The sequence below is a fragment of the Xenopus laevis genome, chromosome 6L (assembly GCF_017654675.1).
Source record: "Xenopus laevis strain J_2021 chromosome 6L, Xenopus_laevis_v10.1, whole genome shotgun sequence".
Lineage (NCBI taxonomy): Eukaryota > Metazoa > Chordata > Amphibia > Anura > Pipidae > Xenopus > Xenopus laevis.
Genome location: NC_054381.1, coordinates 116,453,853 through 116,479,638, shown reverse-complemented (window position 1 = coordinate 116,479,638; position 25,786 = coordinate 116,453,853). Strand labels below are relative to the sequence as shown.

General features: G+C 37.2%; 2 protein-coding genes across 2 annotated transcripts; both read right to left on the bottom strand.

The window, feature by feature from the left end:
- Positions 1-2,263: 2,263 nt before the first annotated feature.
- LOC121394481 (histamine H3 receptor-like) lies at positions 2,264-9,372 on the bottom strand. Its single transcript, XM_041565638.1, has 4 exons — positions 9,187-9,372; positions 6,275-6,441; positions 3,441-3,983; positions 2,264-2,362 (listed from the first exon to the last, which is right to left on the bottom strand). Exons 1-4 carry the CDS (start codon positions 9,356-9,358, stop codon positions 2,264-2,266), a joined length of 981 nt encoding a protein of 326 aa, XP_041421572.1. The 5' UTR covers positions 9,359-9,372.
- Positions 9,373-18,970: 9,598 nt separating this feature from the next.
- On the bottom strand, positions 18,971-24,524 carry hrh4.c1.L (histamine receptor H4 gene c1 L homeolog). Its single transcript, XM_018266889.2, has 3 exons — positions 24,290-24,524; positions 21,929-22,095; positions 18,971-19,735 (listed from the first exon to the last, which is right to left on the bottom strand). Exons 1-3 carry the CDS (start codon positions 24,522-24,524, stop codon positions 18,971-18,973), a joined length of 1,167 nt encoding a protein of 388 aa, XP_018122378.2.
- Positions 24,525-25,786: the final 1,262 nt, after the last annotated feature.

Sequence of the window (25,786 nt, the reverse complement as noted above, 5' to 3'; positions counted from 1 at the left end):
AGCAGTCCCCAGCGTTCCTATTACACAAATTGTGACACAGTTATGTCAATGGGGTGTTTGGGCTCCCCATGGGAAAACATGTGAAAACATGTTTTTTTCAAAACGCACCAGTTAATAGTGCTACTCCAGCAGAATTCTGCACTGAAATCCATTTCTCAAACAGATTTTTTTATATTCAATTTTGAAATCTGACATGGGGCTAGACATTTTGTCAATTTCCCAGCTGCCCCTGGTCATGTGACTTGTGCCTGCACTTTAGGAGAGAAATGCTTTCTGGCAGGCTGCTGTTTTTCCTTCTCAATGTAACTGAATGTGTCTCAGTGGAACATGGGTTTTTACTATTGAGTGTTGTTCTTAGATCTACCAGGCAGCTGTTATCTTGTGTTAGGGAGCTGCTATCTGGTTACCTTCCCATTGTTCTTTTGTTTGGATGCTGGGGGGGAAAAGGGAAGGGGTGATATCACTCCAACTTGCAGTACAGCAGTAAAGAGGGATTGAAGTTTATCAGAGCACAAGTCACATGACTTGGGGCAGCTGGGAAATTGACAATATGTCTAGCCCCATGTCAGATTTCAAAATTGAATATAAAAAAATCTGTTTGCTCTTTTGAGAAATGGATTTCAGTGCAGAATTCTGCTGGAGCAGCACTATTAACTGATTCATTTTGAAAAAATTTTTTTTTCCCATGACAGTATCCCTTTAAGGATTTACTATTTTACTGTATGCTGCATGTCTTGCACATGAAGTGTGTTTTGGCTCCTTTCAGCCCATCTCACCCTAACCAGGCTAGGTTCTCTGCTTCACTACTCCAGTCCTACCCACTCAGAAGCCATGTTCCAATATCTTGCACTGATGAGATCTAACAAGATTCATCCTTAAGATCAAGTGTAGTATCTGTTCTTATCAGTTGGGGGTGGCAGACCCTTCTGATGAGATGGAGAAACACTTGTTCCTCTGGCCAGGGGCCCAAAGCTTGATGGAAGCCGAGGCGTTGTGCCCCCTCTGAGGGGTGCCTGACTCACTACAGGGTCTTGCACTATGCACATGCACTTTATGCTTTTAATCTTGCTTTTACACTTTTTCTGCTCCGGCCTTTTGGATGACAGGAAATTTTTGTATAGACTGGGTGCCAGCTGGAGCCCTACCAGGTGCACAATGGATTGACACTTTTGCACCCTTTTTGTGTTTGTACCGTATATACTCGAGTATAAGCCGATCCGAGTATAAGCCGAGGTACCTAATTTTACCTACGAAAACTGGGAAACTTATTGACTCTAGTATAAGCCTAGACACAACTACAGCCCTGTCTCCCAGCAGCGCACTTCCGCCAAAGAGACCCCCCCAGCGATCAACCGGACTTCTTTGCAAAGTTGATGGTGACAGAGAATTGCCAAACGGATTACTGTCTGCATTGTCCCACTACCATGTGCAGAGGGTGCTGTGTGATATTGTCATCACTGTTAATCCTTCATACAACCAACAGAGGGCGCTGTGTGATATTCCCATCACTGTTAATCCTTCATACAACCAACAGAGGGCGCTGTGTGATATTGCAGTCACTGTTATTCTTTCATATAACCAACAGAGGGCGCACTTTTATTCTTTCATATAACCAACAGAGGGTGCTGTGTGATATTGCAGTCACTGTTATTCTTTCATATAACCAACAGAGGGTGCACTGTTATTCTTTCATATAACCAACAGAGGGTGCTGTGTGATATTGCAGTCACTGTTATTCTTTCATATAACCAACAGAGGGCGCACTGTTATTCTTTCATATAACCAACAGAGGGTGCTGTGTGATATTACAGTCACTGTTATTCTTTCATATAACCAAAAGATGGCGCTGTGTGATATTGCAGTCACTGTTATTCTTTCATATAACCAACAGAGGGCACACTGTTATTCTTTTATATAACCAACAGAGGGCATTGTGGGATATTGCAGTCTCTCCCCAAGTGAACTGTTGGTGTAGGAATGATTAAACGTGACTGCAATCTCAGCTACTGCCCGCTGACCCGAGTATAAGCCGAGGTAGACTTTTTCAGCACATTTTGGATGCTGAAAAACTCGGCTTATGCTCGAGTATATACGGTATGTCTTTTTTGTGCATTTTTTACACTAGATAGGTGTTTAGTCCTTTCGGCTTTACCCCAGGCCAAGACTTATGCCCTGGGGGAAGCTTCGGCAGAACCCATGGTAGACAGGAATCCTCCTAGCCAAGGACCCTTGCCCCTGCACCTTGTGTGATGGGAGATGGGGCTCACCCTAGCTTCATGATGTTCTTTGGCCTGGCCTGGGACATATGAGTATCGTAGTCCATGCCTTCGGGTAGGACCCACTGGGAAAGCACGATCCTCGGCTTTCAACAAAAAAAAGATTGAACAGGCTGTCTGCAAATTTGGAAACATGGCTCTGAACTATTAGGTTGTGTCTGTGCTAGTAAAACTGTGGTTATAGATGCATAGTGATTTGCATGTCTCCACCCATAATGCCCTATGTAAATTAAACTTTCATTTTTGGTATTAAGGCAGTGCTATGTATATGGCTTTTAAATTAAATAAATGTCTCTAATTCCATCTCGCCATGGACAGAACAAACAGGAGAAAGGCACAATAAAACAAGGAATGATACCACAAACATGTGTTTCTTTAATTTACTATATTCTCAGTACACGCTTTCCCATCACCATGCCTGTAATATTCTCAGTTCATTTAACAAAATCTAAAGTGACTCTCTCAATGCCCTTGAGCAAGGACTTGGTGTTTCTCACTTCTTTGCATATGCCTCCTTTAACACATTTGCTTTTTTTTTTTTACTGTGAACACTGGAGCTATTTATAGTCTATTGTTTGTAATAGAGATGTATGTTTGTATACATGCTTTAAATATATTAAAACATTCCCCCTATTGCATATACCATGATGTGCTAAATAAACAAAGGTGTGCATTGGGCTATTGTAGAAGCTATACTCTCATTTCATTAAAAGTTATTGCTAACCCTGCCAAGCAATCACAACTTCCATTAGCTGTATTCATTACTATTTGTACTGGACAAGACAGCTGATATAATACTGGAGTTGCTTTCATAATCCATAACTCATTATTTAATTTAAGCCATTATTGAACAAATATCAGAAATATATATATATATATATATATATATATATATATATATATATATATATATATATCATTGTATGGTATTGAACCTGACATTTATATTTTAAGGAATTTCTTGCTTTTTTTTACAACCAGAACAAAAGCTTTTCTAAAACATTTATGGCACAAAGGATAAAGGATAGGATTAATGGCTGAATTCATATATAGTATCCATGTAGTTATGTCATACCAGTAGGAAGCAACACAATAACCACTGCAAGCAGCACGGATACTGGCAAGAAATGTATAAGGAGCCCAGCAAATGATAAAGACACAAACCAAGATTGAAAGAGATCTGGCAATTTTTTCATCCCGGGAAAGATTAACCTGAGAAATGTTTCTATGCTGCAGTGTAGCATTATTGTGGGTAAAGGAGGATGACTTCCTATAGGGAAAGCAATGCCTGAGAGACAGTGCAAGTTTTTTCTCTGTTCCATGGTTCCCCATTGCATGTAGTTGTGCAGAAAAAAGAACACTATTTGATGCAACAATATTTAGATTTCCATCATTTTCCTTTTGTTTTCCTAAGACTGATTTCTGCCTTTTCTTTCTGCTTCTTTTCTTTATATTGCAGTAAATGCTCAAATTAAAGAATGAAATGCTAATCAGGGGAAGAGCAAAATCTACACAAGATATTCCGAGATTAATATACCATACGTCATTAAATCCAGGAACACACGTGGTGACAGGAGCAGTGCTGTCAATATCTTCATTTCTCCAGGAAAGAATGGCGGGGCCATATAGACCAAATGAGAAAATCCACACAGATGCGAGGCTCATGAAAGTATGACTACGTTTGTTTTGCAGCGACCGATACAAAACCTGGCAAAAATGTATTAAAATAAATCAGCTTTTTCCTTGAATACAGAAAATAACTTAATGTGTCACCATAGTTTAGAACCCTGCACCCTAAGCTTTTTTAAGAAATCTGCCTTCTTCCCCAGGAAGCCAGACTGCAGCCCCTCTACCTATGGATGCTATTTTGTATCTATTCATCCTTTATACTTTGCTGGGGCTCCAACAATCTGCTGGCGATATGTAATGAAAGACAGAAACACTACATTAATTTGCAAAAATAAGGAAAAAAAACAATGAAAAACTGTATTCCCCTACACAGTTAATTGAATCGCAAATTTTACTTGAGCTTTATACATTCTTAATATCTGCTTGAAAGAAGTGTAATATTTTTGGCACAAAATAACTGACAATTTATTACATTCAACACAAATTGTGTGATCTGTTCTTTTTACCGGTTGCGTTGTCAATGCAAAATTATTTAAAACATTACAGGGTAAGACTGGTGAGAGCCTTCCAATAGCAAAGAGAGAAGCCATGGTAAGGCAGGAGCCAAGTCTGACATCCAGTGATGGGCCAAATGCAATGTCAATGGGCGTCAAAACAATTTTGAGGCGTGACAATTTTTGGCGCGAGCGGCAATTTTTCTATGCGTCACTATTTTATCGAAATGCAGTAAAGTCAACGGGCGCCTGAATAATTTTGACGTGCGATAATTTTTATGCGCGTGACAATTTTGATGGGTTTTTCACCATCGTTTAGGAAAAAGTTTTTGCGAAAAGATTCAGATCTCCCCCTCTGTATGACTAAGCCATAAAAGCCACATTGAAAAGGGTTTAGGTAAATGACCTAAGATACATCATTAGCCATTAAAGGGGTGGTTCACCTTCAAATTAACTTTTAGCATGTTTTAAAATGGCCAACTCTAAACAACTTTTCAATTGGTCTTCATTATTTTTTTCTTTTTTTATAGATTTTTTATTATTTCTAGGGATGCACCGAATCCAGGATTCGGCTCGGGATTCTGCCTTTTTTTAGCAGGATTCAGATTTGGCAGAATCCTTCTGCCCAGCAGAACACTATCCAAATCCTAATTTGCATATGCAAATTAGGGACAGGGAGGGAAATCGTGTGACTTTTTGTCACAAAACAACGAAGTAAAAAATGTTTCCACTTCCCTAATTTGGATATGTTCTGTATTCGGCCGAATCTTTCGCGAAGGATTCGGGGGTTCGGCCGAATCCGAAATAGTGGATTTCGTGCATCCTTGATTATTTCCCTTCCTCTACTAACTCATTCTAAGTTTCGAATAGGAGTCACTCATCTAAAAAACAAATGCTTTGTAAGGCTACAAATGTATTGTTATTGCTACTTTTTCTTACTCAACTTTCTATTTAGGCCTCTCCTATTCATATTCCAGTCTCTTATTCAAATCAGTGCATGGTTGCTAGGGTAATTTGTACCCTAGCAGTCAAATTGCTGATTTTGCAAACTGCAGAGCTGCTGAATAAAAAGCTAAATAACTCAAAAATCACAAATAATAAAAAAAATGAAAACCAATTACAGTTTGTCTCAGAATATCACTCATTACATCATACTAAACTTTGATTTAAAGATGAACAACCCTTTTAAGAGGCTACAAACATCATTACCTTTTAATGCATCCAAGGTAGAACCCCTATTTATGACTCACCCCCCCCCCCCATGTGTCAATCCCTTCCCGCTGCACCTCATCCCTCCTCCTGCTTGTTGGCAAGCCATACAAATATTGACCACTCGGTGTTGATGATCCAGTTACAGAAGGGCTGGAACTTATCAATTTTTCCAAAGTCATTGCTTATACCCCACTTACAGAAGGGCTGGAACTTCTCAATTTTTCCAAAGTCATTGCTTATAACCCACTTACAGAAGGGCTGGAAATTGGGGTAGGCAGGTATGTGCCTAAAGCCCCTCCCCCCCCACTGTGGTGCCCTAGGCATGTGCCTATTCTGTCTACCCCTAGTTCTAAGCCTGTGCTTTACTTCAGACTAAATACATTAATTATAGATTTCAGTCAATTTAATATGACCCTCATATCATTAACAGAATGTCCATCTATTGTTCTGCTAATGCTTTTAAGTCCTTGGGCTGGACAGCGTTTCAATTAATTGGTCATCGAAACAGCAGCAAAAAACAACCACATAAATTAATCACATGCTAACTATAATTTTTTGATCTTATACAAAAGCAGCCCACATTCCTTTTTGAATATATAAAAGAAATTATAACCCACCCATGGAAACCAAGCAACATATATGCAAAATAGACGGTCTACTTACAACTTTGGTCACAGAAAGAAATCTGTCGTAGCTGATAAGAACAACGTTAAATGCTGATGCCGTGCTAACCGTATAGTCGACAATTAGACATAGTTTACATAGAGTTGTCCCAAACATCCATTTTCCAGTTAAGAAATATAGTACGTACATAGGGGATGTGAAGGCACCTGAAGAATATCACAAAACAAATATTCTTGAATCTAATAAACGTGCTTTTAATGTAGTACCCATAGTAATGTATCAACTGTAGTTTGCTGAAAGCCCTGTTTCTGTGACTGGGAAATAAGGTTTCACTACAGCACTGGTCCAAAACAATGGGCTCAATATTTTGGATTCTCTAAAGTGTTTATTTTATATCCTGTTGGCAAAGCACCAGTTCTTGTTACACCAACTAAAACTGTGGTTACAAATGGAATTGAAAAGTTTTTTATAACTTTGTATTCATAAAATAATTTATAAACTTCGAAATACCAATATTTGTCAGATTATTAAACTTGCCAAATCATTTCATTCATCAAAGACTTGACGGACTTTGTCTTTTTTCAACCTACAAACTATGTAACTATGTAACATGTGTTTTATTGTTATTAGCACAGGAGTTAGGTATGTATATAGCAGAACAATACATTAATAGAACAGACAGGGGTGATACAATAATAAAGTATATAATAAATACATAACACAAATACATTCAATTACTTAGGAGATAATTTCTTAAAATTTGGATCTGTATAGTTTTAGTGGTTTTGCTACCACAAGAAAACTCACTTTTAAAAAAAACATTAATGTGAAGTAATTTATTAAAGGATTTGAATATAAAATATGTAAATGAATAAATACACAGAACAAACCCAAATAAGAATACAAAAACCATACAAAAACCTTAAAATTAACATTTTCGTAGAAATTTTAGTGCACTTGCATAAAAAACCCTGATAACTTCTAAAACATTGAATCAAAGAAAGATTTTACAGTTGAAAAAGGACAGCTCCCATTGGCTTCTATATGACCAGCTTTTTTAGGGGGTTATTTATCAAAGTCCGAATTTATCTCAATATTTTCTGCTACAAACTCCAACCAAATCCACTAGGGTTTTTTACGCTTATTAATTATTACATGTTCCCAAAAATTTGCTTTTCGTAATTTTCACCCGAAAACTTTGGGGTATTGCCCAAAACCCATTGCACATCAAAAAATCATTGGGACTTCTCCCATTGACTTATATGCAACCTCAACAGGTCTGAAGTGCCATATTTTCAGATTCAGACTTTTTCATCCTCGAGGTTTAATAAATTCAGAAAAATTTGTGATTTTTCCATTCGGAGTTTGGTAAATAACCCCCTTAATGTTTATCATGGTTTTTACATTTAATAATACATTCAATAATCTGAGGTTTAGAGAAATTGCTAAGACAGAAGTAAGAGAGGGATACCAAAAGGGAATGATGGCAAAGCTCAAAAGAATAGCATAATAATGAAATAAGGAAAGAGCATAACGTGAAATAGTGGGAGAAAATAGAGACTGAAGAATGAGAAAGAATTCACCACATGATAATCAGAAGAATTTGGTGCTGAAAGAAATGGAATTTATCAAATATTCATTTTATTTCATACGGATAGAGGAATATATATAATTGAATACATCCAATGGCTTGAAAATAGCATTTATAAGGAACTTAGGGGCAAATTCACTAAGGCGCGAAGCGCCGAACGCTAGCGTTATTTCGCTAGCGTTTGGCATTTTCGCTACTGCGCAAATTCACTAACGAACGCTGGCGTAGTTTCGCTAGTGTTACTTCGCAACCTTATGCCAGGCCAATTTTCGCTAGCGACGAAACTACGCAAATTCACTAACTTGCGCAGTGTACTGAATGCTACCTTTTACGCTAGACTTCCTTCGCCACCTCAGACCTGGCGAAGCACAATAGAGTAGATAGGGATTGTTTCAAAAAAAGTCAAAATTTTTTCTAAGTCCCAAAAAACGCTGGCGTGTTTTCTACATGATGGCTGATAGGCTGAAAAAGATCGAAAAATTTTTGGGGCTCCCCTTCCTTCCCCCTACATTTCCTGACTCATGGCAACTTACCTAGACAGTGGGCACATGTGTAGGGCAAAATAAAATTTTTATTTGCTGATTTGAAGGTTTTCTAGGCATTCGTAGTGCAGATACGTGTTCCTCCATTGAAATTTGAATTTCGCGCCGTATGCAAATTAGCCTTCGCTAGCGCAACTTCGCTTTATATAGCGAATCAACGCTAGCGCAACTTCGCAAACTTACGCTACCCCTGTGCGCAACTTCGGATTTTAGTGAATTTACGGAGCGCTGGCGAAAATTCGCCTGGCGAAGTGCGGCGAAGAGCGGCGAAGTTGCGCCTGGCGCAACTTCGATTCTTAGTGAATTTGCCCCTATGTATCTTCAGAAACTGATATTGCTTGGATATTTACCATCTTTAGAATCACATTATTTTTAAAGCCAACTATTATGAAAATTCAAGGTAAGCTTCATCTTATGGAAATAAGAGCCTTTCTAAATTGCCTATATTAGAACATGTTTTAGAGCTAGCTCAAATACTGTACGCTTCTGCCACCAACAAAAGCTAAATAATTGACTCCAGCACAAATCCTGCACATAGAGAGACAGGAGTCAGTCATAAAATGCCAATTTTCAAGGCAAAATATGTATAAGATCTGTCAATCAAAAGCTGACTTTGACTCCTGCAAGAAGAGAGAATATAGATAAAGAGCCGAGAGTAGGATAGTGAAAAATTAACTTGATTGTAAAGAAAATTAAAAATTAGAAAAACCAATAGATTAATGATTTCCTTCCAAACATTCATACAGTTTGCTGCTATAGAACATAATTAGCTCACAATTCTCTCTTTCACATACAAAGGAATCATATGATACACTTACCTATTACAAAATCACAAATGGCCAAATTCAGAAGCACAAAGTCACTCTGATTTCTGAGTCGCTTGTCTATGATAAAAGCCACTATGACAAAAGTGTTGCCTAGAACTGTGAGTGAAATCAGACAAGATGTCAGTAGAGTTATCAAGATAGCAATACCCTTGGAAAACTGCATTTCCAAACCTGTGTTCTCCCCGATAAGAGAAAAATTCCCAGCAGTTGTGTTTTTAGAGTCCATAATTTCTGTTATATTGCTAGAATATCAAAAACAAAGCCCCCAAATGCAGAATATTATTTTCACTGGGCTGCTTAACTAATACCATGAATCAAACGTCCAGTTGAATCAGCTTATTATAGCATTTTTGTTGTTAGACATACTGATATACATTCTTTAATGCAATTAATGAGCTGGTCCCTAGGCCGGGAGCTTTACACGCAGCCCCAATTAACAATGCTTACATCTGCATTTATAAAGATCAGTTGTAATAAATAGATATGGTCCTGCCTCTTATTATAATATAGTACATCCCTCAAAATGAATAAACAGAAGTGTGCTAATTTATTACACTTCTACTAATAAGACCTACTGCATAAACAAGATAATCCCAAGGTATAGTTATGATTTAATTTTATAAACTGAGGCAAAAGTACATCTCTTGGGAGTTTGCCATGAAAACAAGTTACAACATGTTGTGCAGTAGTTCACCTTGCACATATCTTTTTGTATGTTATAGAATGTCCTATTCCTGGACACTTTTCAACAGGTCATTTTGAAAGTATTTTGCTGTCTTCTACTGACTTTTTCCAGCTTGCAAATGGGGGTCACTGACCCTGGTAGCCAAAGAATGACTGTGCAAGGTTACAATTTTATTCTTGTTTTTACTTCATAATAGTTATCTTTCTTTTCATGCACTCTACTATACATACTCAAGTCTCTCATCGAAAGCATTGCCTGGTTGCTAAGGTAAATTGAACTCTAGCAAACAGCTGCTAAAATGCCAAACTGGAGAACTGGAGAACAAAGGGCTAAATAATTAAAAAAACACAACAAAGAAAAAATGAAAAACAATTACAAATAACAAACAATAAGGGGTAGATTTATTAAAGTTTGAATTGTAAATTCGAATTCAAATTTTCGAGTTGGATTTTTGGTCAAAACTCACAAATTTGAGTTGGAAATAATCCAAACTCTAATTCAAATTTATCAAACCTGGACCCTGAGAACAACCCGAATTCGACTATTCGCCACCTAAAACCTGACAAATTCATGTAGAAGTCAATGGCAGAAGTCCAGTGACCCATTAGAAGATTCTAATAGCCTTCCTGACTTTTACGTTTTTTTCGGATTCCAGTTTCCTGTAATAGATATTCTAGTTTTTTCTTAAATAAGATACTATTTGAATTTCGCAGTCATTCGAGTTAATTTGAATTAAAAAAACTCTAACATTCAACCTTTGATAAATCTGCCCCTAAGTTGTACCTTTTCTTTTTAATACAACACAAGCGTCAATAGATAAAGTATGAATGTGAGTGTGAATACAAATATTTATTGTTACTAAGGGGATAATTTTAGAATGCTAGAGCCTTCGAATTCCCTGGCTTAATGCTGAGCGGGCACCTAAACCTACCAAGATTTTTATGTTTTGGTCAGGGGAAAAAAAACCCTGCTCTGTAGGAAGCCAAGGTATTAAACGGAAGAACCCATACAAGAGTTTAGAAACTCTACTGTGGTTTTAATGTCCAAGCCCAAAGGCTTGGTAAGTTATTTTTCTCTCTCAAAAACCACTGCAGGAATTGGGAATGAGGAGTCATCACATGTGAGTGAACTCTGTTCTGGATTTATACTCTCATGCTATTTTAAGTAAAGAAAAAAAGACTGAGTTAAGTATTTGTAATTTTCCTTGCTTAAATTTGTCTAGTCTTCTAAGAGTTATGAATTCTTCGGGTGATGCAGGTATCTGGTGCTTCCTTAGGTAATTAGCAGTCAGACACACCATGGGGGTTATTTATCAAAGTCCGAATTTATCTCAATATTTTCTGCTACAAAATACGAACAAATCTGCTCGGGTTTTTTACACTTATTTATTAATACATTTTCCCAAAAAAATTTTTGCTGTAAAAAATCTGATTTTCACGATTTTTTTGGATTTTTCATTAGATTTTCAAGATTTTTTCGGATTTTTTGAATACATCAAAAAATCATTGGGACTTTTCCCACTGACTTATTTGCAACCCCGACAGTTCTGAGATGCCGGATTTTCTGATTCTGACTCTTCCATCCTCGGGGTTTAATAAATTCCAAAAAATGTTTAATTTTTAAAAGTCAGATTTCATAAAAAAATCACACATTTTTCGTGATTTTTGCATTCGGAGTTTAGTAAATAACCCCCATATGTAAAGCATTAGATAGTGGTTAGTAATGGACCAAACAATAACAGGAATATTAGTCTGTAGAGTTACGGTTGTAAGGAGAGTTCTGCACTCCTCTAAGGAACAAATACTGTCCAAAAACTTCCTTTATTTGGGCAGCTCAAATTCAACTAAAAACTTTAACAGTACAGTTCTAAAGGACTGGAAGGATGAAGGGAGATGCCTGCTCTGTGTCACCTTACAAAGGGACCGATGCATAAGGGTCGAATATCGAGGGTTAATTAACCCTTGATATTCGACTGGGAATGAAAATCCTTCGACTTCGAATATTGAAGTCGAAGGATTTTGCACATATACTTCGATCGAAGTAATAATCGTTCGATCGAACGATTAAATCCTTCGAATCAAATGATTCGAAGGATCTTAATCCAACGATCGAACGATTATTCTTCGACCAAAAAAACTTAGCCAAGCCTATGGGACAGTACCTCGACTATCGAATGGTCGAATAGTCGAAAGATTTTTAGTTCGAAGTCGTAGGACGAAGTAGCCCATTCGATGGTCGAAGTAGCCCAAAAAACACTTCGAAATTCGAAGTTTTTTTATTTAGAATCCTTCACTCAAAGTTAATGATTTGGCCCCTAAAAGTTTATGGGGATTATTTATCAAAGGTCAAGTTTTAAAGGTTTGTGAGGTTTTTTATATCTCGAATGAACTGAAATGTTTTCTGATTAAAGAAAAAAGTCGAATTGGTGAATTCTGTGTGAAAAACCCGAATACTAGGATTTTCTTGTAAAACAACACAAATTGCTTGAATTAATCGAGTTTCCGAGTGAAACCCACCGGAAAGAATCTGAAGTCAAAAAATTTTGACTGAAAAAATACCCTCAAAAACTCACATTTTTCGGGTAACAATAAACTCAACCTTTGATAAATAAACCCCTATATGAATAAGCTGTTGTGTAGGGCAATACAAAAAGAGAATAACAATACAATTGTAGCCTTACAGAACAATGTTTATTTTGGCTGCTGACGTCCCCTACTTGAAAGCAGGATAAAGGCAGAAGAGGAAGGTGAATAATTGAAAAACTTTAAAAATGAGAAACAAAGACCAACTGAAAAGTTTACTCAGTGGACCCTTGTGGCACTTGTACACAGCAATGGGATATTACTCTATGTGGAAGGGGCCTATTTATCAAAAATTTAGTTGATTCGAGACAAGCATGGCAAAATCCGCAGCTGCAAAAATTGAAAAAAGAAGAAGAAAAAAGAAAGGGATTTGGTCTCACTCTGTCTCACTCTGTTCAATACTAGAGGAGTTTGTTTTACAGAGCTCAATACTTGTCTTTGCAATAGGAGGAGAAGTAGATCTCAGGACCAGAACTACTTGCTTTGCACAAAGAGGAGAAGTAGAGAAGTAGAACTGGGGACCAGAACTAGTGGTAGGCAGAGTAGGCAGTTGCCTAGGGTGGTACAACTTGGAAGAGGCCAGTGAGGAAGTCACCGATGCAATCGACCAGCAGGGGGGGTTGCAAGAGATCAGTAATTGGCCCAAGTTATGCAGACAAACAGGACAATGTATAATATGGATATTGCCATCTTCTCCAGTAGAGTGCAGCACCATTGTTTTTTCAAGATGTTTAAATGAGAAAACAGATAGTAACTGTGAACTATTCTGAACCTTTACTTTAGCTTTACTACTTAGGGTTCAACAAAAGTTGACAACCTGGCCTGTAATCAATTTCCATAAATTATATATATGCACTTGCTAAGTTTCCAGTTTAGTCCAGAGACTCAGAATAGTCCAACATTATATCAAGCTAAAGCTACAACATTAGACATAGGGGCAGATTTACTAAAGAGCGAAGTGGCTAATGCTAGCGACTTTTTGCCAGCGTTGCCACCAGCAGGGACATCGCCAATCCACTAACAGGCGCAAATTCGCTAGTGAATGGGACCATCGCTAGCAGTCATTCGCACTCTATCGCCAGGCAAGTTTTCGCTCTGGCGAATGGACATTACTCTGCAAATTCACTAAAATGTGGATTTTACTGAGTGTTAGCTCTTTTGCCAGAGTTGCCTTCGCCACCTCAGACCAGGCCAAGTGCTATAAAGCAGCTAGATCTTCCTCAATCTTCTGTCATATATGTACATCAAATCCTGTGTGCTGAAGATGTATTAAAGTTCAAAAAAACCAGGAAGGTTTTTCTTTTTTTTTAAGCGGGATTAGCTGCAAAGGTCCTAACTTACTTTTTTTTGGGTAAGCGGTTTTCTTCACACATTTTATTACATATGGAACATTAATTTTACAGTGGGCTCATGTGTAGGGCATTATATCAACTCTCTTGTCTTTATTAAGGTTCCCTGGACATGTGTAATATAAACCGGTAACTTAAACCATTTGCAGTAACATTTATAATAAAGACCTCCATACAACTTTAAATTACCCGCCGTATGCAAATTGACCTAAGCGCAAGATCACTAGCGAAGTTTCGCTAGGCACAAATGAATGCTAGTGCATCTTCACTATGAAATGCTCGCACAGCCGAAGTAACGCTACCGAAAAGTTGCCAGCGTTCGACGCCTGGGACAAAGCTTCACATTTTTGCGAATTAGCGTATTGGTAGTGTATTTGCACCTTGCGAAGTGGTGCAATGGGTGCAAAGCTGACACTGGCGCAAATTCGCCCCTTAGTGAATCTGCCCCATAGACAGTAAGAAACGTTGTTTCCATAGAATGTAAATCTGTTTATTGTGATAAACCAAGGAATGTGTACTTTCTTAAAACTGTTATCACTGATAGCTGTGACTTTTGCAGTGGCTGAGGTACTAAAGCATTAAGCAATGTCAAAGAGATTTCAATATAAAATGCTTGCTGGGTAATCAGAACAACGCAATGCATTGGTCATCTGATGAGATTCAATTTTGATATATATATAAAATTATTCTGCATTTTGGATTCAAATAAGGGAGGCTACATATACCCTGGGAGGACAGGGAAAGTCTTTTCCTTTAAAAAGCAACAGTAAGATCATCTCGAACAGACAGTAAAGATTTGGTCTCCAGTATTTAAAAGGGACATTACTGAAACAGAGAATGTCCAGTTTACAATGATGAAGCTAATAGTGTATAAAGCAACTCAGTTATAAAAAAGGCGGGATATGTGGGACTGCAGGGAAGAACACCAATCCCCCCCTTTCTTTTAAACTTGAATTGCCCAAACAAAGCACTCGGAGGCTAACTTGTGGATGAAGGTCGGACACAGCTTTTATTAATCATGTTTTTATATAAAGATCCTTGCACCTTTATAAACACATATTTCTTAAACCGACTTAAAACCCTTTATTTAACTCAAAGAACACCGATGCCGGCCATTGCAAGAGCAATGGGCATGTGAGAACAATTATTTCTTTTATTTGTTCATAAAGTACGAAGGCAAGGATCAAAACTTTTTCTGCTGTGACAATTGCATTGCAGAATAGGAAAAAAAGTAAACATACAGTTGCAAAGTAAAAGAACTGCGTAGCAGTTCTAAATGAAACAACAAACATAGGGGTGGGTGGGCGGGATGCTGCTGACCCCCTGATCTTACCCAGAGAAACGCTCGTTGCATAGGGGAGGGAGCAGGCAAAGAGAGTTGCGCACTTGTGCGCAGTACTATTTAATGTTACGGCGCAGAGCGATGACGTCATCGCTGCGACGCGCAGGGGGGCGGGTAAGATCTCCCCTCTCCCTGCAGTCACGGCGCGCCTCGCTAGGCGCTGCGCCGCACTAGATTCTAGTACTAGCTCATCTGGCAGAGGGTACCATAAGAAAACATTAGCCAGTAATCTGATACCCTTCTCTTTCCCAAGGTATAGTCTTGCCCAGCAGTAAAATTAGATGATTTTGTATAAGTAAGAGTAGTTGCCTAGTGCTTATGATTAAGTGTTGTGAGAAAGGCTGTTTATGCTTCTTTTACTTCAATAAAACTACTTGAATGTTAACAAGTCTGCCTGGAGGACTGTTCATTAAGTGCCTGCTCTACATCCATATGGTGATTTATGCTGACTCTGGGCTGATACAGTCCTGTCTAAGCACTTGTTCTAGCTTGCTACCATGGTTTTTGACTTTTAGCTTATGTCCTGACTCTGATTGTCTGCTGCCTGCTCAGACTATGATTCAGTTTAACCCTTATCTGTTCACACTAGGGGGCTGATTCACTAAGCTCGAGTGAAGGATTCGAATGAAAAATACTTCGAATTTCGAAGTATTTTTTGGGTACTTCGACCATCGAATTGGTTAAATTCGTTCGAAGTCGAACGAAATCGAACGAATCGAACGAAAAATCGTTCGACTATTCGACCATTCGATAGTCGAAGTACTTGCCCTTTAAAAAAAACTTCGACCCCCTACTTCGGCAGCTAAAAGCTACCGAAGTCAATGTTAGCCTATGGGGAAGGTCCCCATAGGCTTGCCTGTGATTTTTTGATCGAAGGATTTTCCTTCGATCGTTGGATTAAAATCCTTCGAATCGTTCGATTCGAAGGATTTAATCGTTCGATCGAACTGAAAATCCTTCGATCGATCGATCGCAGGATCAGCGCTAAATCCTTCGACTTCGATATTCGAAGTCGAAGGATTTCAATCCGAGGGTCGAATTTCGAAGTATTTTTAACTTCGAAATTCGACCCTTAGTGAATCGGCCTCCCCGAGTCAAACTCTGCTGTGTTTAGGTTCTTTCTATTTGTCTGTAGTAGAAAGACACAAAAAGCTGTTTAATAAAAGTCCTTTTCAAATTAAACATGAAATCCAATTTCTATTTTTTATTAATGCATTCATAGCTGTTGTAAGCTCATTTAAAAATCTCAGCTGTCAATCAAATATTGTCTGCCCTTCCTCTATGCCTTAGGCATAGAGGCAGGGCAGACAATTACCTTCACTTTCCATTCAGCACTAGATGTCACTGCTCTCCCCACATTTCCCCGTTCTCTTCAACATTTAATTCTGTAGCCAGGACATGGGGATGGACATCAGGTCCCCCATTCTGGTGCACAAAGAAGATTCTGAGATGATACAAGGCTTGCCTTCATAACAGTGTGCACAAAATGGCTCCTGCCTGCTTGCTATAATTATGAATTTCCAGACTGAATGAAACAGGATACAAATAATTTATACAGTGTAATTAAAGTTCATTTTGACTAATGTGATAAAATAGGATTTTGAATAATTTTTTTGATGACGGGTCCCCTTTAATAATCTAAGCTGTGGGCTATATATGCAAACACATGAAAGTATGAATAGAGTAAAAACAATAATATTGTGTAGCAGCTCACAGAAAACGATGTATGCTTAAGTAATTACATAATTTACTGTTTTACTCAATTCCACTCACCTTTCTACACACTTGATTTCAAAAAGTGCTCACAAAATAAATTGCTTGCACAAACAGCATTCGTGGATTAAAGGGAATATCATAAATATGCCCCCAAGTCATGCAAAGTTATTTGATTTATTCCATTCATTCCATGTTGTAAATTTCTTACTATTTAGTTTAGTAAAAATTATAAAATGTATTCACTTCATAAATTATTTACTACTAAATGTTATTATTTTCTCTTGAATTATATCATTTTAAATTAAAGCAGAAAACCTAGCCTAGTTAGGGTGAGACAGGCTAAAATAAGACAAAAATGTATTAATTATTAATATATATTATTAGGTTGCATCTGTGCTATTAAAACTGCGGATGACTAGTTGGCCAAAGGCATGTCTCCGTACATAATGCTTTATGTGAGAGTTTAATTTTTGGTCTAAAGGCAGTGCTATGTATATGTATGAGACAAATTTTCAGAAGGCTTTATTTTGCATGTCTTGCACATGAAGTGCTTTTTGGCTCCTTTCAGCCCATCTCACCATAACCAGGCTAGGTTCTCTGCTTCACTACTCCAGTCCTACCCACTCAGAAGCCATGTTCCAATATCTTGCACTGATGAGATCTAACAAGATTCATCCTTTTGGCTAAGATCAAGTGTAGTATCTGCTCTTATCAGTTGGGGGTGGCAGACCCTTCTGATGAGATGGAGAAACACTTAGTCGAAGCCGAAGCATTGTGCCCCCTCCGGAGGGTGCCTGGCTCCCTACAGGGTCTTGCACTATGCACATGCACTTTATACTTTTAATCTTGCTTTTTGGATGACAGGAAAAAATTTTTATAGACTGGCCGCCAGCTGGAGCCCTACCAGGTGCACAATGGCATTGCACGATTGCACTTTGACACTTTTGCACCCTTTTTTGTGTTTGTGTGTGGTTTTTTTGTGAACTTGTTACCCTGGATGGTTGATTAGTCCTTTCGGCTTTACCCAAGGCCAAGACTTATGCCCTGGGGGAACCTTCGGCAGAACCCAGAGTAGACTCCTCCTAGCCACAAGTCGAAGGGGAGTCCAAAGAACCTAACCCCCTGCACCTTGTGTGATGGGGTGGTCGGGGAAGATGGGGCTCACCCTAGCTTCGGCGAAGGTGAGCCCATCTATTCATGATGTTCTTTGGCCTGGCCTGGGACATATGAGTATCGTAGCCCATGCCTTCGGGTAGGACTCACTGGGAAAGCACGATCCTCGGCTTTCCAAAAAAAAAAAAAACAGATTGAAACAGGCTGTCTGCAAGTTTGGAAATATGGCTCTGAACTATTAGGTTGCGTCTGTGCTAGTAAAACTGTGGTTATAGATGAATAGTGATTTGCATGTCTCCACCCATAATGCCCTATGTAAATTAAACTTTCATTTTTGTTATTAAGGCAGTGCTATGTATATGGCTTTTAAAGTAAATAAATGTCTCTAATTCCATCTCGCCATGGACAGAACAAACAGGAGAAAGGCACAATAAAACAAGGAATGATACCACAAACATGTGTTTCTTTAATTTACTATATTCTCAGTACATGCTTTCCCATCACCGTGCCTGTAATATTCTCAGTTCATTTAACAAAATCTAAAGTGACTCTCTCAATGCCCTTGAGCAAGGAATTGGAGTTTCTCACTTCTTTGCATATGCCTGCTTTAACACATTTGCTTTTTTTTACTGTGAACACTGGAGCTATTTATATTCTATTGTTTGTAATAGAGATGTATTTTTGTATACATGCTTTAAATATATTAAAACATTCCCCCTATTGCATTTACCATGATGTGCTAAATAAACAAAGGTGTGCATTGGGCTATTGTAGCTATACTCTCATTTCATTAAAAGTTATTGCTAACACTGCCAAGCAATCACAACTTCCATTAGCTGTATTCATTAATATTTTGTACTGGACAAGACAGCTGATATAATACTGGAGTTGCTTTCATAACTCATTATTTAATTTAAGCCATTATTGAACAAATATCAGAAATATATATATATATATATATATCATTGTATGGTATTGAACCTGACATTTATATTTTAAGGAATTTCTTGCTTTTTTTTACAACCAGAACAAAAGCTTTTCTAAAACATTTATGGCACAAAGGATAAAGGATAGGATTAATGGCTGAATTCATATATAGTATCCATGTAGTTATGTCATACCAGTAGGAAGCAACACAATAACCACTGCAAGCAGCACGGATACTGGCAAGAAATGTATAAGGAGCCCAGCAAATGATAAAGGCACAAACCAAGATTGAAAGAGATCTGGCAATTTTTTCATCCCGGGAAAGATTAACCTGAGAAATGTTTCTATGCTGCAGTGTAGCATTATTGTGGATAAAGGAGGATGGCTTCCTATAGGGAAAGCAATGCCTGAGACACAGTGCAAGTTTTTTCTCTGTTCCATGGTTCCCCATTGCATGTAGTTGTGCAGAAAAAAGAACACTATTTGATGCAACAATATTTAGATTTCCATCATTTTCCTTTTGTTTTCCTAAGACTGATTTCTGCCTTTTCTTTCTGCTTCTTTTCTTTATATTGCAGTAAATGCTCAAATTAAAGAATGAAATGCTAATCAGGGGAAGAGCAAAATCTACACAAGATATTCCGAAATTAATATACCATACGTCATTAAATCCAGGAACACATGTGGTGACAGGAGCAGTGCTGTCAATATCTTCATTTCTCCAGGAAAGAATGGCGGGGCCATATAGACCAAATGAGAAAATCCACACAGATGCGAGGCTCACGAAAGTATGACTACGTTTGTTTTGCAGCGACCGATACAAAACCTGGCAAAAATGTATAAAAATAAATCAGCTTTTTCCTTGAATACAGAAAATAACTTAATGTGTCACCATAGTTTAGAACCCTGCACCCTAAGCTTTTTTAAGAAATCTGCCTTCTTTCCCAGGAAGCCAGACTGCAGCCCCTCTACCTATGGAGGCTATTTTGTATCTATTCATCCTTTATACTTTGCTGGGGCTCCAACAATCTGCTGGCGATATGTTATGAAAGACAGAAACACTATATTAATTTGCAAAAATAAGGAAAAAAACACAATGAAAAACTGTATTCCCCTACACAGTTAATTGAATCGCAAATTTGACTTGAGCTTTATACATTCTTAATATTTTTGGCACAAAATAACTAACAATGTATTACATTCAACACAAATTGTGTGATCTTTTTTTTTTTTACCGGTTGCGTTGTCAATGCAAAATTGTTTAAAACATTACAGGGTAAGACTGGTGAGAGCCTTCCAATAGCAGAGAGAAGCCATGGTAAGGCAGGAGCCAAGTCTGACATCCAGTGATGGGCGAAATGCAATGTCAATGGGCGTCAAAATAATTTTGAGGCGCGACAATTTTTGACGTGAGCGACAATTTTTCTATGCGTGACTATTATGTCGAAATGCAGTAAAGTCAATGGGCGCCTGAATAATTTTGACGTGCGACAATTTTTATGCGCTTGACAATTTTGACGGATTTTTCGCCAACGTTTAGCAAAAAGTTTTTGCGAAAAGATTCAGATCTCCCCCTCTGTATGACATATATAAAAAGCCATATGAAGCCATAAAAGCCACATGAATAGGGTTTAGGTAAATGATCTAAGATACATCATTAGCCATTAAAGGGGTGGTTCACCTTCAAATTAACTTTTAGCATGCTATAGAATGGCCAACTCTAAGCAACTTTTCGATTGGTCTTCATTATTTTAATTTTTTTTATAGATTTTTAATTATTTCTAGGGATGCACCGAATCCAGGAGTCGGCTCGGGATTCTGCCTTTTTTTAGCAGGATTCAGATTTGGCGGAATCCTTCTGCCCAGCAGAACACTATCCAAATCCTAATTTGCATATGCAAATTAGGGACAGGGAGGGAAATCATGTGACTTTTTGTCAAAAACAAGGAAGTAAAAAATGTTTCCACTTCCCACTCCTAATTTGGATATGTTCTGTATTCGGCCGAATCTTTCGCGAAGGATTCGGGGGTTTAGTCGAATCCAAAATAGTGGATTTGGTGCATCCCTAATTATTTCCCTTCCTCTACTAACTCATTCTAAGTTCGAATAGGAGTCACTCATCTAAAAAACAAATGCTTTGCAAGGCTACAAATGTATTGTTATTGCTAATTTTTGTTACTCAACTTTCTATTTAGGCCTCTCCTATTCATATTCCAGTCTCTTATTCAAATCATTGCATGGTTGCTAGGGTAATTTGTACCCTAGCAGCCATATTGCTGATTTTGCAAACTGGAGAGCTGCTGAATAAAAAGCTAAATAACTCAAAAATCACAAATTCACAAAAAATGAAAACCAATTACAATTTGTCTCAGAATATCACTCACTACATCATACTAAACTTTGATTTAAAGATGAACAACCCTTTTAAGAGGCTACAAACATCTCCAACCTACCTTTTAATGCATCCAAGGCAGAACCCCTATTTATGACTCACCCCTCCCCCCATGTGTCAATCCCTTTCCGCTGCACCTCATCCCTCCTACTGCTTGTTGGCAAGCCATACAAATATAGACCACTCGGAGTTACAGAAGGGCTGTAACTTCTCAATTTTTCCAAAGTCATTGCTTATACCCCACTTACAGAAGGGCTGGAAATTGGGGTAGGCAGGTATGTGCCTATAGCCCCTCCCCCCCACTTTAGTGCCCTAGGCCCTAAGCCTGTGTTTTACTTCAGACTAAATACATTAATTATAGATTTCAGTCAATTTAATATGACCCTCATATCATTAACATAATGTCCATCTATTGTTCTGCTAATGCTTTTAAGTCCTTGGGCTGGACAGCGTTTCAATTGGTCATTGAAACAGCAGCAAAACAACCACATAAATTAATCACATGCTAACTATAATTTTTTGATCTTATACAAAAGCAGCCCACATTCCTTTTTGAATATATAAAAGAAAATATAACCCACCCATGGAAACCAAGCAACATATATGCAAAATAGACGGTCTACTTACCACTTTGGTCACAGAAAGAAATCTGTCGTAGCTGATAAGAACAACGTTAAATGCTGATGCCGTGCTAACCGTATAGTCGACAGTTAGCCACAGTTTACATAGAGTTGTCCCAAACATCCATTTTCCAGTCAAGAAATATAGTACGTACATAGGGGATGTGAAGGCACCTGAAGAATATCACAAATCACAACACAAATATTTGTGAATCTAATAAACGTGCTTTTTATTGTAGTACCCATAGTAATTTATCAACCTTAGTTTGCTGAAAGCCCTGATTCTGTGACTGGGAAATAAGGTTTCACTACAGCACTGGTCCACAACAATGGGCTCAATATTTTGGATTCTCTAGTAGCAAAACATTACCATAAAGTGTTTATTTTATATCCTGTTTGCAAAGCACCAGTTCTTGTTACACCAACTAAAACTGTGGTTACAAATGGAATTGAAAGGTTTTTTATAACTTTGTATTCATAAAATAATTTATAAACTTTGAAATGCCAATATTTGCCAGATTATTAAACTTGCCAAATCATTTCATTCATCAAAGACTTGACGGACTTTGTCTTTTTTCATCCTGATTTAACTATGTAACTATGTAACATGTGTTTTATTGTTATTAGCACAGGAGTAAGGTACATATATATGTATATAGCAGAACAATACATTAATAGAACAGGCAGGGGTGAATACAATAATAAAGTATATAATAGATACAAAATACAATTACATTCAATTACTTAGGGGATAATTTCTCAAAATTTGGATTTGTATAGTTTTAGTGGTTTTGCTACCACAAGAAAACTTACTTTTAAAAAAAAAAACATTACGGTGAAGTAATTCATTAAAGGATCTGAATATAGAATATGTAAATGAATAAATACGAAGACCAAACCCAAATAAGAATACAAAAACCTTAACGTTTTCGTAGAAATTTTAGTGCACTTGCATAAAAAACCCTGATAACTTCTAAAACATTGAATCAAAGAAAAATTTTACAGTTAAAAAAAGACAGCTCCCATTGGCTTCTATATGACCAGCTTTTAGATGGCAAAGTTATTTTAGGGGGTTATTTATCAAAGTCAGAATTTAACTCAATATTTTCTGCTACAAGCTCCGATCAAATCCGCTAAGGTTTTTTACACTTATTTATTACATTTTTCCAAAAATTTGCTTTGTGGGAAAAAATTAGATTTTCACAAATTTTTCGTAATTTTCACCTGAAAACTTTGGGGTATTGCCCGAAACCCATGGCACATCAAAAAAGCATTGGGACTTCTCCAATTGACTTATATGCAACCTCAACAGGTCTGAGAGGCCGGATTTTTAGATTTTGACTTTTTCATCCTCGAGGTTTAATAAATTCAGAAAAATTTGTGATTTTTGCATTCAGAGTTTAGTAAATAACCCCCTTAGTGTTTATCATGGTTTTTACATTTAATAATACATTCAATAATCTGAGGTTTAGAGTAATTGGTGTAACACAATTTTTAGCACTAAAAAAATTTGATTACAGGATACAAAATGCATTTAATTAACTTTAGTAGGCATCAATGTACTCCTACTGAATTCTTTTATGCACCAGTGTCTATTTATTATTGAGAAATGCAGAGTAAGCACAGCACAGAGTGGCCACAGCTTCCGAACATAGCAGTCCGAGCTAGGGGAAGGCATCAGAAGAGGTACGTGCCTTTGCGCCCTAGGCAAGTGCCTCTTCTGCCTACCCCTAGTTCCAGCCCTGTATTTCATATGGATAGAAGATTATATATAATTTAATATATCCAATGGCTTCAAAATAGCATTTATAAAATATATGATTGTACAGTATAATATAATATCTTTTCCTGGGCTAGGTGTAAGGGACTATGTATCTTCAGAAACTGATATTGCTTTGTATATTTACCATCTTTAGAATCAGTTTATTTTTAAAGCCAACGATTATGAAAATTTAAGATAAGCTTCATCTTATGGAAATAAGAGCCTTTCTAAATTGCCTAGATTAGAACATGTATTAGAGCTAGCTCAAATACTGTACGCTTCTGCCACCAACAAAAGTTAAATAATTGACTCCAGCACAAATCCTGCACGTAGAGAGACAGGAGTCAGTCATAAAATGCCAATTTTCAAGGCAAAATATGTATAAGATCTGTCAATCAAAATCTGACTTTGACTCCTGCAAGAAGAGAGAATATAGATAAAGAGCCGAGAGTAGGATAGTGAAAAATGAACTTGATTGTAAAGAAAATTAGAAAAACCAATAGATTAATGATTTCCTTCCAAACATTCATACAGTTTGCTGCTATAGAACATAATTAGCTCACAATTCTCTCTTTCACATACAAAGGAATCATATGATACACTTACCTATTACAAAATCACAAATGGCCAAATTCAGAAGCACAAAGTCACTCTGATTTCTGAGTCGCTTGTCTATGATAAAAGCCACTATGACAAAAGTGTTGCCTAGAACTGTGAGTGAAATCAGACAAGATGTCAGTAGAGTTATCAAGATAGCAATACCCTTGGATAACTGCATTTCCAAACCTGTGTTCTCCCCGATAAGAGAAAAATTCCCAGCGGTTGTGTTTTTAGAGTCCATAATTTCTCTTATATTGCTAGAATATCAAAAACAAAGCCCCCAAATGTAGAATATTATTTTCACTGGGCTGCTTAACTAATACCATGAATCAAACGTCCAGTTGAATCAGCTTAGTATAGCATTTTTGTTGTTAGACATACTGATATACATTCTTTAAAGCAATTAATGAGCTGGTCCCTAGGCCGGGAGCTTTACACGCAGCCCAATTAACAATGCTTACATCTGCATTTATAAAGATCAGTTGTAAGGAATAGATATAGTCCTTCCCCTTATTATAATATAGTACATCCCTCAAAATTAATAAGCAGAAGTGTGCTAATTTATTACACTTCTACTAATAAGACCTACTGCATAAACAAGATAATCCCAAGGTATAGTTATGATTTAATTTTATAAACTGAGGCAAAAGTGCATCTCTTGGGAGTTTGCCATGAAAACAAGTTACAACATGTTGTACAGTAGTTCACCTTGCACTTATCTTTTTGTATGTTATAGAATGTCCTATTCCTGGACACTTTTCAACAGGTCATTGTTTAGTTTCTATAATTTTGAAAGTATTTTGCTGTCTTCTACTGACTTTTTCCAGCTTGCAAATGGGGGTCACTGACCCTGGTAGCCAAAGAATGACTGTGCAAGGTTACAATTTTATTCTTGTTGTTACTTTATAATAGTTATCTTTCTTTTCATGCACTCTACTATACATACTCAAGTCTCTCATCGAAAGCATTGCCTGGTTGCTAAGGTAAATTGAACTCTAGCAAACAGCTGCTAAAATTCCAAACTGGAGAACAAGGGGGTAAATAATTTAAAAACCACAACAAAGAAAAAATGAAAAACAATTACAAATTACAAACAATAAGGGGTAGATTTATTAAAGTTTGAATTGTAAATTCGAAATCAAATTTTCGAGTTGGATTTTTTGTCAAAATAATCCAAACTCTAATTCAAATTCGAGATTTATCAAACCTGGACCCTGAGAACAACTCGAATTCGACTATTCACCACCTAAAACCTGCCAAATTCATGTAGAATTCAATGGCAGAAGTCCAGTGACCCATTTGAAGATTCTAATAGCCTTCCTGACTTTTACGTTTTTTTCAGATTCGAGTTTTCTGTAATATTTGTTCAAGTTTTAGATATTCTAGTTTTTTCTTAATTAAAATACTATTTGAATTTCGCGGTCATTCAAGTTCATTTAAATAAAAAAAACTCTTTGATAAATCTGCCCCTAAGTTGTACATTTTCTTTTTAATACAACACAA

Bases quoted from the DNA above. Each gene is read 5' to 3' on its own strand.
- hrh4.c1.L (XM_018266889.2), bottom strand. From the start codon at position 24,524: ATGGACTCTAAAAACACAACCGCTGGGAATTTTTCTCTTATCGGGGAG. The intron at 22,096-24,289 runs GTAAGTGTATCA...GATATTCTTCAG, and splicing joins CATTTGTGATTTTGTAATAG to GTGCCTTCACATCCCCTATG. The intron at 19,736-21,928 runs GTAAGTAGACCG...CATTTTTGCCAG, and splicing joins TTCTTTCTGTGACCAAAGTG to GTTTTGTATCGGTCGCTGCA.
- LOC121394481 (XM_041565638.1), bottom strand. From the start codon at position 9,358: ATGCAGTTTTCCAAGGGTATTGCTATCTTGATAACTCTACTGACATCT. The intron at 6,442-9,186 runs GTAAGTGTATCA...GATATTCTTCAG, and splicing joins CATTTGTGATTTTGTAATAG to GTGCCTTCACATCCCCTATG. The intron at 2,363-3,440 runs GTTTGTGTCTTT...TTTTGTTGAAAG, and splicing joins CCAGATCTCTTTCAATCTTG to CCGAGGATCGTGCTTTCCCA.